This window comes from Morone saxatilis, unplaced genomic scaffold (genome assembly GCF_004916995.1).
Source record: "Morone saxatilis isolate NCDOM2014 unplaced genomic scaffold, NCSU_SB_2.0 Contig3, whole genome shotgun sequence".
Classification (NCBI taxonomy): Eukaryota; Metazoa; Chordata; class Actinopteri; family Moronidae; genus Morone; species Morone saxatilis.
Window position 1 is genome coordinate 13,216,461 of NW_023339873.1, and position 14,167 is coordinate 13,230,627.

At 41.6% G+C, this 14,167-nt stretch overlaps 2 protein-coding genes across 2 annotated transcripts in view; one reads left to right on the forward strand and one right to left on the reverse strand.

Annotated features, from left to right (window-relative positions):
• The first annotated feature begins 9,368 nt into the window (after positions 1-9,368).
• LOC118337550 (transmembrane protein 179) lies at positions 9,369-11,588 on the forward strand. The gene is made up of 4 exons (XM_035674650.1): positions 9,369-9,670; positions 10,091-10,228; positions 10,324-10,402; positions 10,492-11,588. Exons 1-4 carry the CDS (start codon positions 9,369-9,371, stop codon positions 10,663-10,665), a joined length of 693 nt encoding a protein of 230 aa, XP_035530543.1. The 3' UTR covers positions 10,666-11,588.
• Positions 11,586-14,167, reverse strand: part of cunh14orf180 (chromosome unknown C14orf180 homolog) — a gene marked incomplete at its 5' end in the record, with an annotated part of 13,306 nt that continues 10,724 nt past the window's right edge. Inside the window, 1 exon segment of the mRNA XM_035674649.1 lies at positions 11,586-13,400. Within this exon segment, the coding sequence (XP_035530542.1) occupies positions 13,195-13,400 (206 nt within the window). The 3' untranslated portion in view covers positions 11,586-13,194.

Here is a 14,167-nt window from a genome sequence, read left to right on the forward strand (position 1 = left end):
CTCTTATATGAATTCCCTGTTGTTTGATTCATTAACAATTTGATCTCCAATAATACTGTGCTGCAGGTGAAGTACACATGGAGGGAATCCTACTGACTTTCAGCTGTTGGGTACAAAGGACATCAGAGTTTGCTAAAAAGGAGTTGTTAACCCTATGTAAGAACATGTTCCTTCATCAATCATGTTTAAATGTTTGAATTATAAAGCACACACTAAGGCTCTTCCCACAGGTTTCAGCCGCTGCCAGGGTCTGTGGATGTTTTTGGACAGGAGCTCTTTCACCAGAGTGCACATGCTGCTCCAGAGACTGAGAAACTTGCTCACCTTGGCCCAGTGGGCAAGAAAGCAGCTCAGTTCAGCCCACCTCTGGCATGGTATGCACTTATATATTATATTATTATTATATTATTATTATTATATATTTGTGACTGCATTTGTAGTCCTAACCCTCTGACATCTCTACTTGAATTTACTCGAATTTCTATGTTTTTATTTAGGTATGGGTGTCCCATGCGTGGTGTGCAGGGATACATTCGGCTCCTCAGACGTCAGACGTGGCTGCTGGAACCGAGAGCACAGGGCTCTAAAGCAGCACATCTGGCTGGGACGGCTGGTTCAGTGGTGGGGCATCATGGGGCTTCTGCCCAAGTACCCTGGTATAGATACAATCACACACATTACATTATATTCATAGGAGGAAGTGTTGCAACGCCTCTAAAGGTTTTTTCTGTTCCCCGCTGTTGCTGTCAGAGGCTCAGGAAGTGAAGCGTATCTCTCAGATGTGGAAGGAAATGGGTCACAGCCATCGGAAAGCTTGTCTTGAGACACCTGGGTAACTTGGATGATTCTACTTCATGGAACAATTCTGACCTATTGTACTTATTTTCTCCCTCTGAAGTTTCCCTTTTATTTCCTCTGCTTTTCTATTTTCTTACATTTGACTAGAAGAGAGGAGGGAGAAATAGCAAGAGTCAGGTCTTTGATTCAGGGGATGGTGACTGAGCTGGACAGACAACATGGGTGCATTTGGACTTCTGAAGACCGCATAGACCCATGCTATCCCCCTCCTAATCTGCAGGCCCTGCTGAAGCTTGTGCTGGTGCCTCGTATCGATAACATGTCTGTCCAAGCACTTGTATCCATCTAAATACATCAACAAAGCCCTCTGAAGGCTTATATGTGTATATAAATATAATTAATTTCATTGTTATGTAGTTCTTAACCTTTATGTATCACAGCTCATGTACTTTGTCCTGGATATGGCGAACTTTCTGCAGTGCAAGGACGACCTCCTTAAGTCTTTCTGCCATGCCTTCACTATTCCCTCCAACTTTTCCCAACAAATAAGAGCCTTCTGGATGATTGATCATGGACACACCAAGGTAAACAACCAAAAAGAAAAATGTATTTCATGATTCTGATTTAGATGAAGTCATTAAAATGAACATGTGCAAGATGACTGTGATGCGAGTGCGATTGAAGGGCCAGTTAACCATCCATTGATTACATTAGTGTCCTTGTTTCAGCAGCCATAATGGTCTGCAGGTGACACTAATGGGCCACTTGAGTAGCGCATATGATTGATGTAATAACGCTCCACTGTGCCACTCATTAGTGTAATTATAATATACCTCTCTTTTAGAAGAGGGGCTGCTTTCATGGATGACAAGACATGTTCCAGTTTCTTTCTTGATAACAACAAGTAGGAGATATGTAACTGACTACGCGTCAGTCAAAAAAACCTTTTAGGTTGCTTTATATCATGTTACATCTTACCCAGGCCTCCATGGAGCTATTACTGAGCCCCAGAGCTGCTCTTCCCTGGCTCTCCTGGCAGCATCGTTGCATCATCCACTGTCTGCTAATGAGGAAGCAGCCTCAGTTGGCGTTAAGGTACCTCCACTGGACCAGGCCTGCGATAGAGAGCGTTGAGGATGCTAAGCTCTGTGCAGATGTGCTATTTCAAAACAGGTACATTCTGGCACAGTAATGGCTTACTGGTCATATTTTCAGTCATAGAATTATCAAGTCACATCTAAAATGATCAAGATTATTTAGTCACATTTGACTTAATGTTTAATTGTGTGTTGTTGACAATGTCTCTGGTCTCTAGCTGTGTTCCTGAAGCCTGGGCTCTGCTGAAGAGAGGCCACACAGAAAGCAATGACTTGGTCATGTACTTCCACCAGGCTTGTAAAGGATTTGGTCTGTGTACGGAGGCTTTTAAGCACATCCCTAAAGGGTTCAATGTAGGTGATAGTCTTATTATGCAAAATAAACACATGTACTAAAGATATTCAGCCTTGAAATGACTTTTTCCCCCTAAAAATCAGGATGAAGGAGACAGTGTAAATGGGATTGATACTACAATGATGAACAAAAGTAAGGCAGATTAAATTAATAGAATATTTAATTGTATCAGGTCAGAGTTAAGTGGATTATATTTAACCATGAGATTTCATTTTTTATGACCATTGAACAGGAAGGTCACCCTGCCCACTGTCTGCCAAACTGTATCAGGCTCAGAAAGTCAACACAGTGTCACCTGAGGAACTGGTCCAACTTGTCAGAAAGGCTGTGATGGAAGTGAGAAAGCCACATACCAAGATAAGGTACTGAGGCTGCAGATGGCATGTGGATAACAGAGGTTGAATTAAGTTAAAATATGTTCAGAGATATTTTTTCTTTGTTCTTCATTCCAGTGAGGTGGTGTGGCCAGAGCACTCAGAGAAAAAATCAAACAGCAGAGAGATGTTTCTGTCAACCCAGGCTCTGCGTCACCTCATGCCCAGCCCCTCCCCAATGGGCATGGTAGAAGAAACAGAGCAAACAGCACATACAGATGAACCAGAAGAAGGATGGCCTATTAAAAATGTACACATTTTCATTGTCCCTGCTTAAAGATGATTTTTACAGCATGGGATTTTGAAATAATGCCCTTTGTGTGTTCGTGTCCTGGCAGCCACCTGAGTCACCAGACCACATTTCTTCGGAGGAGGATCTGAGCCCTGAGTCTGTCTCCTCCTTCACCTCAGCCTCCTCTTTGCCTCTGTTGAGACAGGAACGCCCTTATTTGTATGAAAGTACCTTGACTCTGCAGAGGATCTCGTATCTACTCACTGATGGAGAGAACCAAAGCAGGGAAGAGGAAGACGAAGAGGAAAACAGCAGAACCCCTTCATCAGTTGACCACTTCCCAGATTGCCCTGAGCTGCCAGTGACACTAGATGGCGCCACAGAACCCATTTTCCCCAGCAACCTGAACAAAGACACTTTGGTAGAGCTGATGCTGTCTGCAGAGGGTAAGCTTTGTGTTGGATTTCATTTGCACACCATGCACGTTAAGAGGCAGTTGAAAGATAAAGAGAAACTCTAACTCTTTTCTAGAGGGAGAAGATCTTAACACAGATGTTTTCTCAAGCGAGGACTTTCTCAGTGTTGATCCAGTTTCAGGAGCTTCCATGAATGAAACCCTTTCTGTAAATAAGAGGTCAGAGGTCAATTTATCTCACACTATAATTGTGATGTATTTGTTTATTTGTTAGGATCCCCATTAGCTGTACCCTGGATCAATGTTCACAATTCTTATGGTTCTGTTTCAGAATGAATCTTCCTCCGTTGCTCTACAGCAATGACGACAGCCAATCAGTGCTGTATCTCTTTGAACCCCAGGTGGAGAGTCAAAGCTTCTTCTCACCTGACACTGGTATGTAGGTGTATCCAGTGAGACAAAATTGTCAAGCTGAGTTGTGGTCCACTGCAGTTCACATATCTGCATACCTGCTTTGAAGGCGTGTCTGAAGAAATTGTTCATGTTCCCCCAGATGTCACTGATCTGTGGAGCTCTGCAGTGTCACTCAATCAAGAAGAAAAAACAGATTGCATCCCATATGAGATTTTCAGTTTTAGTGAAGCAGTCGCATCTGAATGTTTCCTGGTGGAAGAACATCATCAGGTATGTGGCCTCTTTAACTAAACAGCACATACTGTAAGTTGATAATCACTGTCTTTTTCATGTGCCCAGAAAACATATGAGCATCACCACCAAGCCATGTCTGAAACCCCTCAGGAGCTGATGACTGACCCTTACCAGAACCTTCAGTCAGAGGATCCTGCAGCCACTGACACAGCAGTGATGGGTCAGCGGGACATCTCATTCCTCACCCCCGGGTGCAGCTTTATCTGCCCTGAACAGCAGATCTCTGGTTGCTCTCTGACCCCCATCCCAACCTGCAACGTTAAAACCACCTTTGCTTCTTTTGAAACCTTCAATGAGAGCCCCCCCAAAACCCAATTAAAGATGGATGAACCCTGTGTCCAGAGCACCTCAGCCTGGCTGGATCATAACAAAGTGGACAGCTGGTGGAAACAGGACCTGGAAACCCGTAGAGCTGCCATTGGCCATCTACCTACTACAGAACCCGGAGCAGCTATCACACTAGGTGAAGAATTTTATATTTTACAAGATTATTTTATCTTTGCAAATAAGCAATGCTTCACATATAAAACCATATACAAATCTATATAACCATATGGTGTACAGTGGTCAGTAGAGATACTAAAATATGTGCTACCAGTTGCTTTAGAACAAAACATTGCAAATGGTCATTAACAATATGCTAATTAAAAAACATTTATGTCATTATTATGCATGTATGTGTGTTTTGGGCAAACATAATTGTATGTCAGAGGTGCGGCAGTCCACTGCAGGGTGCAGGACACAGGTACATGTAGCAAAGGTGGGGGGTCTTGGCTGCTAGGAGAAGGAAACTGGTGAGGAAGTGAAGTGTCAGAGATTGGTTCCCTTAACCTTGGTGCAGCAGTCAGTCATCCATAAAACAACCCCCTCTCCCTCCCTCACTGCCCCACACTTTCACTGGGGGGGGGGCTGCTCTTTCTACCACAGCCCTCCCTCCATCTGTTGTGTTGCGCTGATCACCGCTGGGCCTCAGGGATCTACAGCCTATTGCCCCACACTGATGCCCCAACCTTGTCACTGTGACAAGGGTTAAAGACATAACTGGAGCAAAGTTGCATAAAACTAAAAGAATAGTGTCAAATTTTCCCAGACATCCATTTTGTGTGACGTTTCCAGCAATGGATTATTACTCATGAAATTCCAGTATTCTGATAATAATTGATAATGAAAATTCTGACAATGTTTGTTTGTGTTTCGTTTCTGTTCATTCACAGATTACAAGAAGCCTTCCCTTGTACTGAGCCAACCATATGCCTACAGTCTGGTCAACTTTATGGACTTCACTGCAAAGCAAAAAGGAGACAACAGAGATGGCAAACAGGTACATTGATGCTGCCGTGCATTTATCATCAGGAAATAACAGTAGGGGTCACTATTGTTCCAGTTAAGAGGCTTGACAGATTCTCCGATTTGGATGATCTCATTTCTGGTCCCTGAGGATTTTGCTTCATCACAACCCAGCAGGTGCCCTCTTTACTACCCTTCATCCCCCTTTCTTCTGTCCTCCAGCATAAACACCATTGCTTTTAAGATCTCCGCCTACAATGATGTCATTTTCCAAATATGAAGGCAGTGTTTCAGGGGATGTGAATCACTTGCATTGTATCTTGAAGTACAGAGTCAAATGTGCATGAAATACCACACCATGTAGCTATTATATATTTGTCAAAAATACAGTATTGACACTGATGTAATCCCCTGTTTTATATTACATACTTTTACTGTTTTCTTTTGCACTGACTTTACACTGCTAAGCACTGTAATATTGTTGCACGGATATGACAGGGTAATTGTTTTACTGAGGTTTCATTGGATAATTGTTTAATAGGGATGCGGTCAGCTAATTATTTTGTTCAGAATTGGGGACCATATGGAGCCTGGCAGGTGAAACATAATTAGACCATGTTAATTTATGATGATTATACCTTGGGCCTGAGCAGCCTATACTGTACACACAGTATGTGTCTATCATGGCCAATCTATTTTGGTTGTACTTTGCATGCTTTTAGTGAGTGCATTACATTCATTAACTTGTAGTCTCAGTGTGAGTGTGTGCTTCCAGAGGGTTGATTTGCTGCTCTATTTGTTACTCCAGGCCAGAAACAATATTGCGTAGAATTTGGAAAGGAGAGATATTAATGAATAACGTGTGAAAATGTATTTAAGAAAAACCCTTAATGGCTGATCTATTTAATGCCAGGATGGCGAAAGATAAGAAAACCAGGATATTAAAGATTTTTATTAGTGCAAGCTATACATTTTGATCTCGTCCCATATGACCTCATGCAAGACTGTTTATTAGGGTTTTGTGACCAGGTTAAAAATGAGATATTCAACGTGTTGAAAACAAAGTCATCGATCAAACTGTAGAAGCTCACAAAGAGATCATGACCGCTTAAAAGATATCACAAAATGAAATATTATCGACTTTGATGTCTTTATGAAAATGCCAATATTTAGAGAGAGAGAGGCGGGGAGTGGTAGTGTTGGGTGATGTTGCATGTTGAAACATTCAGGATTCAAGGGGAGACGAATGGCCTCTATTAGGAGCATTTAATCAGTGCTCCCAGTCCCCCGTGCCCCCTGGGGAAAGATTAATGGGTACAGGATATTTCATCAGTCCCTCCACATCACTGCCCAGGATATGAGGTTGTAATTGTGTCTGTTTTTGCTGTTGTTTTGTGTTACAGGCAGACAAAGAGGAGCCCGCAGGTTGGAGTAGTTTGGGGAGGGGTTCACAAGGTGCCATAAGAAGTGGGAGAGCACGATTAAGGAAAGGAAAACGAGTGAAGAGAGCCTGAGGATTTAGTACATCTATGAAGCACAGGAATGCGAGTGGAGGACTGAATTAAATGAGAAATATATTCTTTAAATCTTTGAACATGATGTATCTTTCTTTTGATGCAGAAATACATTTTGAATCCAAATCTGTATTTGATATATTAACCCAAGGCAATACCGTAAGGATGAACTCACACCTGATTATACAGCAGGCTTGATGATCACCACATTGACTTTTCACCTTGACATGATCTCCCCCTTCTCATCAATCAACTGGTCAGATTGTTCTGATGCTTGCCACTGCTGCTGCTATCAGCAGGCTTTCCCACTCAGTGATATTGTCCTGCCACACCCTTTTTCTTCCACTGTAATACCACGTGTCAGGACTCACTCAATAATGAATTTCTCAGGAATTATTGATAGACATAAATTATTAAATATTTTGCTAATTAAAACTCCAGTAAAAAAAAAATGTATTGTGTATTTTTATTATCTGGTCAACATTACAAGGATGTGTGTAAGACCACTTGAAGCATCAATGCACTACATTTAAAATGCAGTGATGGTGTCCTTGAATATTATTCTGCACTTAAGATTCTTCACTATTTTTTTTTCCTCTTGAAAAAAGGATGTTTGCTTTGCTGCCATTGTATCTCATGAAAAATGGATGACCTCCTAGTGCTTTCTGCTGCCCATAGCTCCCTATATTTGCACAGAGCCCAGGGACTGCATTTGGGTTAGCATCCTCCTCCCTCCCTCCCTCCCTCCGTGGCTTGTTCTGGGGGTGAATAACTTAACACATATTTCAGCTTGACACACTTCTGCTCTGGGTTTCCCCTGGGTGTCCAGTTCACGAGCCCACACATGCTGTATTATTTAAAAGTGTGGTTTGGAGTTTTGTGTGTGGATGTGCATGTAATCTCCCATGTTTGTTAGGGGGAATGTCATGGAGTTATTAGGACTTTCCCTATGACCTTGCAGGTGTGGCAACACATATGATACCAAATAATGTCTGTTTTTCTGTTGTGTGCTTTGATTTTTCTATTAGACAAATTGAGAAAATGCTGTTTAACCAGCAGTATCACAATATCACAACAGAAAGGTTTAAACTACAAAGTGATTTATTACAGAAAATACTAATCTGGACAATTTATCATACGCCCAAGAATAAACACCAGTCCGCTCCAAAAAAAGCCCAAGGAGAACAAAACATAAGTAACGATATCTAATGATCCTAAAAAACAAACCAGCTCCAAATGTTGGAATGAAATCAACTTTCAGGCCAAGACCACATACACACATAAGCACACACACCCAATAACTCAAGCTAATCTGAGAGCTGATAACGTCATGAAAATCAGAGTGCTGTGCTGCTGCAAAATGACACATAAATCATGTGCAAGGGTGAAGATGCAAAATGCTGCAGTTTGTATGATGGATACAAATAGCCTTCTAATGTCTGGAAAGCTCTCGTATAAATACTTGTCTTTGTGTTGCATGGGGTGTTTTGCAGGAAACTGCAGTATGAAATTATATTTTTTAACGCAAAATGTCTCAATGCCAGCCTTTAAACAAGCTGGTCACTTTGCTGTTTAACATTTTCCACCTAAAATTTAAGGTTTTTACATTTTCTAATCACAATCAAAGCATTATTAACAATTAACTGAAGGTCTTTTCATTCCAACATTTTGCACCATCTGTAGACTGCACGTCAAGGCAATGATCATACATCGAACATGAAAGAGAGGTCTGACTATGCAGGTGCACCGTGCAGTGCCCACTGGAGGGCACTGTGAGCGGCACTGAGGCTGGGTGGCCAGGGAGGTTGAAAGACACCTTGGCTAGCTCACCAGATGGGCTCAGTGAAGCATGTCAGATGGCTGTGACAGCTACCTGCCCTTCCTTAAGGACTGTCACCATGTATAAACAAACCATTACTCTAATTTGTGAGTGCACTGCCTTATATGTGTGCACAAAATATGTACCCACTGAAAGAACATAATTGGAGAGTTGCACCTGCAGTATCTAGTCTGCCATAAAATACATGAAGTATTTGCATTAATCTCTTAAACCCCAGCCATGCTGTGCAACCAAACTTGTTCAAATCAAAATAATTTTATCATTTAAAAAATACCAAAGATGCCAGGCTGAATTTTGGGGAAATAGTTAAAATGATGCACAGAACATGTATATTTAAATTTGATGGAATAGTACAGCCATAAAAACTGTATTTTTCTGATTGTAACCATAATACAGCTTTAATGGAGAGTCTGAACCAGCTGAAACAGAACACAATATATGTGATACTGCCAGACAGTGTGGTGTAAGCTGAATTGTCTTTATATCTAAGGGCAAAACGGTATGTTAGGAGGTTAAAATGTCATAATGATGTGTTAAAAACATAAACTGTTACGAATAGGAACACGAGTGAAGAGGAACATCTCCACAGTCTGGATATAGATAAGATGGAGAGCCCTGAAGGCCTCAGCCTGCTCATTAATTTGCAGCAAAGCGTCGTCGTTGGATGCTGCGCCTCCGCTCATCGCTGACTCCACTGCGCAGCCGCAGTTTCTTCAGGACGCAGAGAGCCGAAGAGGGAGACAGAAAAATGGCCATCGATAATTTAATTTTCGCCCAGTGCATCCTTTATTTTTTAGCCTTCGTATTCGGTTTCATCGCCGTGGTTCCTCTGTCGGAAAACACGGAGGACTTCGGGGGGAAATGCCTGCTCTTCACGCGGGGTATGTGGCAAAATGAGAACATCACTGTGTCGAAGCAGCGCTTCATCGTGGAAGAGTGGGGACCCGAGTCCTCCTGCAGCTTCATCACTTTTGTCGGGATAGCGTCCCTCATCCTGTCCGCAGTGCAGGCATGGAGGCTGCTCTTCTTTCTGTGCAAAGGACACGACGAGTGAGTGACATTTCACTTGTGCTCGTTCAACACTATTCAGTACCGGCATCTAAAGCTCAGTAGGACAGCCTCCGGTTAAATGAAAATGTATTTTTCTGTCCATCTCCCACGCCCTTAAATGCGCGCTATTCAGTCAGAATCATATATGATATGAGCTATGATATAATGGTAACAGTCATAGAATGAGCCTATAAAAACGATTAGTCACTGTCGTCCTCCATTATAAAGATGGAGGGAATACACTAGTGTGGCCCTTGAAAATCAAAGTCATACTGTGGCTCACATACAGTATTTCCATGTGTGACTGAAGGACACCATTCATGACAGAGAACTAAATCGTGCTGCATGACTGACATTAACATTAAGCAGGGAGGGCTCAGGTTTTAATCCTCTTCAGTTTCTCTTCTACCTGCCCTGCAGCTCCATCTTCAATGCCTTCCTCAACCTGCTGATCAGCTCCCTGGTGGTGTTCACCGTCTTCCTGTCCAGCACCATCGTCAGTGTGGGTTTTAACATGTGGTGCGACTCCATCACAGAGAGTGGGACAATGCCCAGCAGGTGAGAGATCAACACACAAACCAAACTTTCCAGACTATTTCATTACACAACGCAGTGCGCCCCCTAAACCCAAGCTCATGTGTTTTATGTTTTAGCTGTGAGGACCTGCAGGACACTGATCTAGAGCTCGGCCTAGACAACTCTGCTTTCTACGACCAGTTTGCTATAGCTCAGGTGAGTTTGTTTTATTGTTAATATCATCCAGACAGTTAAACAAAATCCTGAATCTCAATCATGTTTAAAAATAATGTCCCTTCTTGCAGTTTGGCCTGTGGGCCGCCTGGCTGACCTGGCTTGGGATCGCAGTGATGGCCTTCTTGAAGGTATACCACAACTACAGACAAGAGGACCTGCTGGACAGCCTGATCCACGAGAAGGACCTGCTTCTCGGCCGCTCTTCGCGCCGCGGCTCTGACCTCAAGACCGGCCTGATCTAGAAACCGGGGGACGCACAAACACACTCACTCACACTTAACCGTACAATCCTCTCGCCTGCCATGAGAAACACCAATGTTTGCCTATGTAGACAATCAAATTGGCTTTTGCTCCCATTAACCATGGATTGAATCAAATGGAAGGTTTTAGCTTTGTTTTTTCAAAGGTAATTGATTTTCCCCTCAAACAATCTCCCAATGGTTGTTAATCCTTGAAGAGTCCGGCTTTATCAAGTTTATTCATCCACTGTGTGCATTCCTCTTCCACACACACAACCATAGTTCAGCTCTGATAGTATTAAAACCATTTAATGCAAATGTACACCCAGTTTTTCTCATGAATTTTTATTTAGCAACACTGTATTAATGACTTGGTCAGATTGACTGATGGATCATGTTGTCTTTGTGAAACTTCTGCATGGACCTAATGCATGACAAATTAATAGGGTGGTGGTTTTTAGATGTAAAGGGATGTTCTTTTGTTTTATACACCAATAAATGTGTTCCTAAAGTAGGCTTCTTTCTGGTAGGATGCGCCTCTGCACACTACTTGAAGTGAAAATTCTTTGCATGCTGCAGCAAAGCCAAATAATAATGTGTGCTTTTGCAGTGTATTCACACTTTTATCAGCAGTTACAAAAGGTGTTTTATAAACATGACAAATTGTAGTTCAGAACATTCATCTATCGGGCAGCCAGTCCAAAAATGCTTTTAGCAATCTGTGTGAGATGAAAAACAAATCCTATTTTGTGCCATATAGTAACTCAGGCTTTTCCTTCACTTTATAGGCTACAACCAATATACTGTATTACTGTGAATAGACGCACAAATGTACCTGCATGCATCTCTCTCCCTATTACATACACATCACACACTCACTTGCTGTCAGAGATAAGAGGAAGAAAGGAAAACATCTGCTTGACTTTGATAGGCAATGACAGTTTTATTCAAAACAACTGAAATCATAAAACGGTAGGAACTAAGAAAACCCTCCATAAAGGCACTTCTTTCAAAGTGACCATAAATGTTTGGACAGCCGTGAAATGCAGCTTCTAAGCTAAATGTGCATATAAAGGACATGAGTTCAGTGGGTTTTGTTTTATTGCTAATGACAATTTAGTTTGACAGTACAGAGTGGAGAGTATTTCTTCCTTCTATTCAGGCGTTATTAGCCTTATATTGCTTTGACATTCAAATGTGAAACCTCAGAAAATCCTTTCCTTTTGAGTTCCCTGAAACTTGTTATATAAACAACAATGTTTTACTGGAAACTATGTGATGTGTGTTATTGCTCATAATGAGAGGTCTGTGGGATGTGCATCACTGTGCCCTTTGATTCCTATAATCCATTTGTGTGGTGGTTTGGCTGTTTGAATTATATTTCCTTCATTTGATAAAGGGACTCATATAATGACATACAGTATCTGATTCTGTTACATTTCTGTGTTTGGCCTCATATTAGTAGTAATGAACTTGATATAAGGAGTTGTTTTTTGATGTATAGCCCACACCCATCCGTACATTTATCCAAAGCTTGATGAGCATTTGACATCATGATTAAAACCTGAATATTATTGTTTTTAAATAGAAATGTAACTGGTAACAAAAAGTTAAAAAACTTTAAAATAATCAAAAGTCGGATATTTGCGTAGATGCAGATATACAGTATAGAAGAATAAATAACATTTAGGTTAAAGGATATTTCGTGGGATTCAAGCGGTTATAAAGAGGAACACTGTCAAAAGCATTAGCATTCATTCAGTTTGAATATATTCTCTTCAACGATAGATAAGGAGAGAGAATTCATAACATTGTGCTGCAGATTTCCTCCTCAGCGGAGCAAGGAATCAGCTGGAGAGAGTCTGTAAAGAAAGAGGTGTTTTTCATCTGTTAGTTATTCAACCTGGTACCGTGAATTGATGCAGCCCTGTGTTTTCTATCGAACACTTTACACATTTGTGCTTCCATCTTCCTCCTCTCGAATGTGCAGCGTGCCAATCAAAGCTGTTTCCAAACATCTCTACATTCATTTATGTGCAATTACAAGGCTGAGTATTGTGATAGTCCTTAGTATATTGAGCCATATATACACATTCAGTTCGTGTAATATCTGATATACACAAATGATGCACTGTAACAAAATAAATATTTGCATTCCATGGAACCACTCATTCACATACAATAGACAGTGACATGACCTGGAAAATCCGATGGTTGTGGTGATTAAGTGAGCGCTATATGTGAGGATCAATATTGCAGATGTGCAAAATCATTACAACTTAAATAAGAAGTGGCGTGCCCACCACCTTAGTATATGTATATACATACAGACATGGAAGCTACATATTTCTGGGATTACACATTTTTCCCTTTTTCACTGTGAGAGTGGTTCAACACCACAGTGCACAGAGCCTTGCCAAATGGCTGAGGTGTTTGTAGGCCGTGGCTCCTTCCAAGATATGAAAAAAAGAGGGGTCTGAAAAAAAAAGCACATAAAGGAGGCTCCATGTCGCCACCTGTGGTTGGTCTCAGTCACTGCATGGTCAGCCATATCCAGCAGCCCCAAAGAAGCTGTTTCATGTGCAGCAGGTAGACAGCCAAAGCGGCCTCCAGCTCCTCACACACTCGCTGTGGGCGCCTGCGGTCTGTGCAGTACATGGCCACACCCAGGAATGACATCAGCAGGAAGAGGCAAGTGAACAGGGCGAGGTGGGGGCGGGACGGTGTCGTCTCATAGGCTGGAAAAAACAAAACAAAAAAAACAAGACTAGTTATCACAAGTTTGGTTTGTAAATTTGAATTTGAACCGCCACATGCACAGATCTCTCTCTTTTCTCTTGACTCAACAAGTCAAGACCTCAAGAGGAAAGTTTTTAATAGAGGATTTCATGTGATCACGTACATACAGTGTAGTGTCACACAAACAGTGCTTTCTGTGTTTCAAACATTGTTAAAAAGGGGGAGACAGTGAAACTCTATTTTACACGACAGGCAACACAGTTAATTAAAGGACTTTAACCTAACAATAAACTGAAATCCTTTTTCTTTATTCTTTCCCCACACATATTTTCCACCCAGACTTTTTTTTAACAAAAAAATGTGTAGTGTTGATGTCACTCTGTCATGCACATTAACACAGCGATTCTTTCAGACAGACTTACCACCTAAACAGTCACAGTAAGGAATGTCTGTGAAGCCGACAGAAAAGAAGCCAGTCAGTCAACAAGAGCCAACCCCTGTGATGTTCAGCACCAACTGACTGTTGTGCCCTCATAGACTGCACTATCTCTCTGGAGCAGACTCCACGGTGCCTCATTTGCATGCATAATTAATTACGAAAGAGTAAATCACTTTCTTATATTTCTCTCGGCATTATATAATTTTTAAATAGTAGAGAATCCCCCACAGACAGTAGTTTACAATGCAAACTCAGGCTGTTTTTAATGCATTTTGTTTTTTCTCTTTAAAGGACAATTCCAGAGCAAAATGAACCTGGGGTTAATAA

Bases quoted from the DNA above. Each gene is read 5' to 3' on its own strand.
- LOC118337550 (XM_035674650.1), top strand. From the start codon at position 9,369: ATGGCCATCGATAATTTAATTTTCGCCCAGTGCATCCTTTATTTTTTA. The intron at 9,671-10,090 runs GTGAGTGACATT...CCTGCCCTGCAG, and splicing joins CTGTGCAAAGGACACGACGA to CTCCATCTTCAATGCCTTCC. The intron at 10,403-10,491 runs GTGAGTTTGTTT...CCCTTCTTGCAG, and splicing joins ACCAGTTTGCTATAGCTCAG to TTTGGCCTGTGGGCCGCCTG.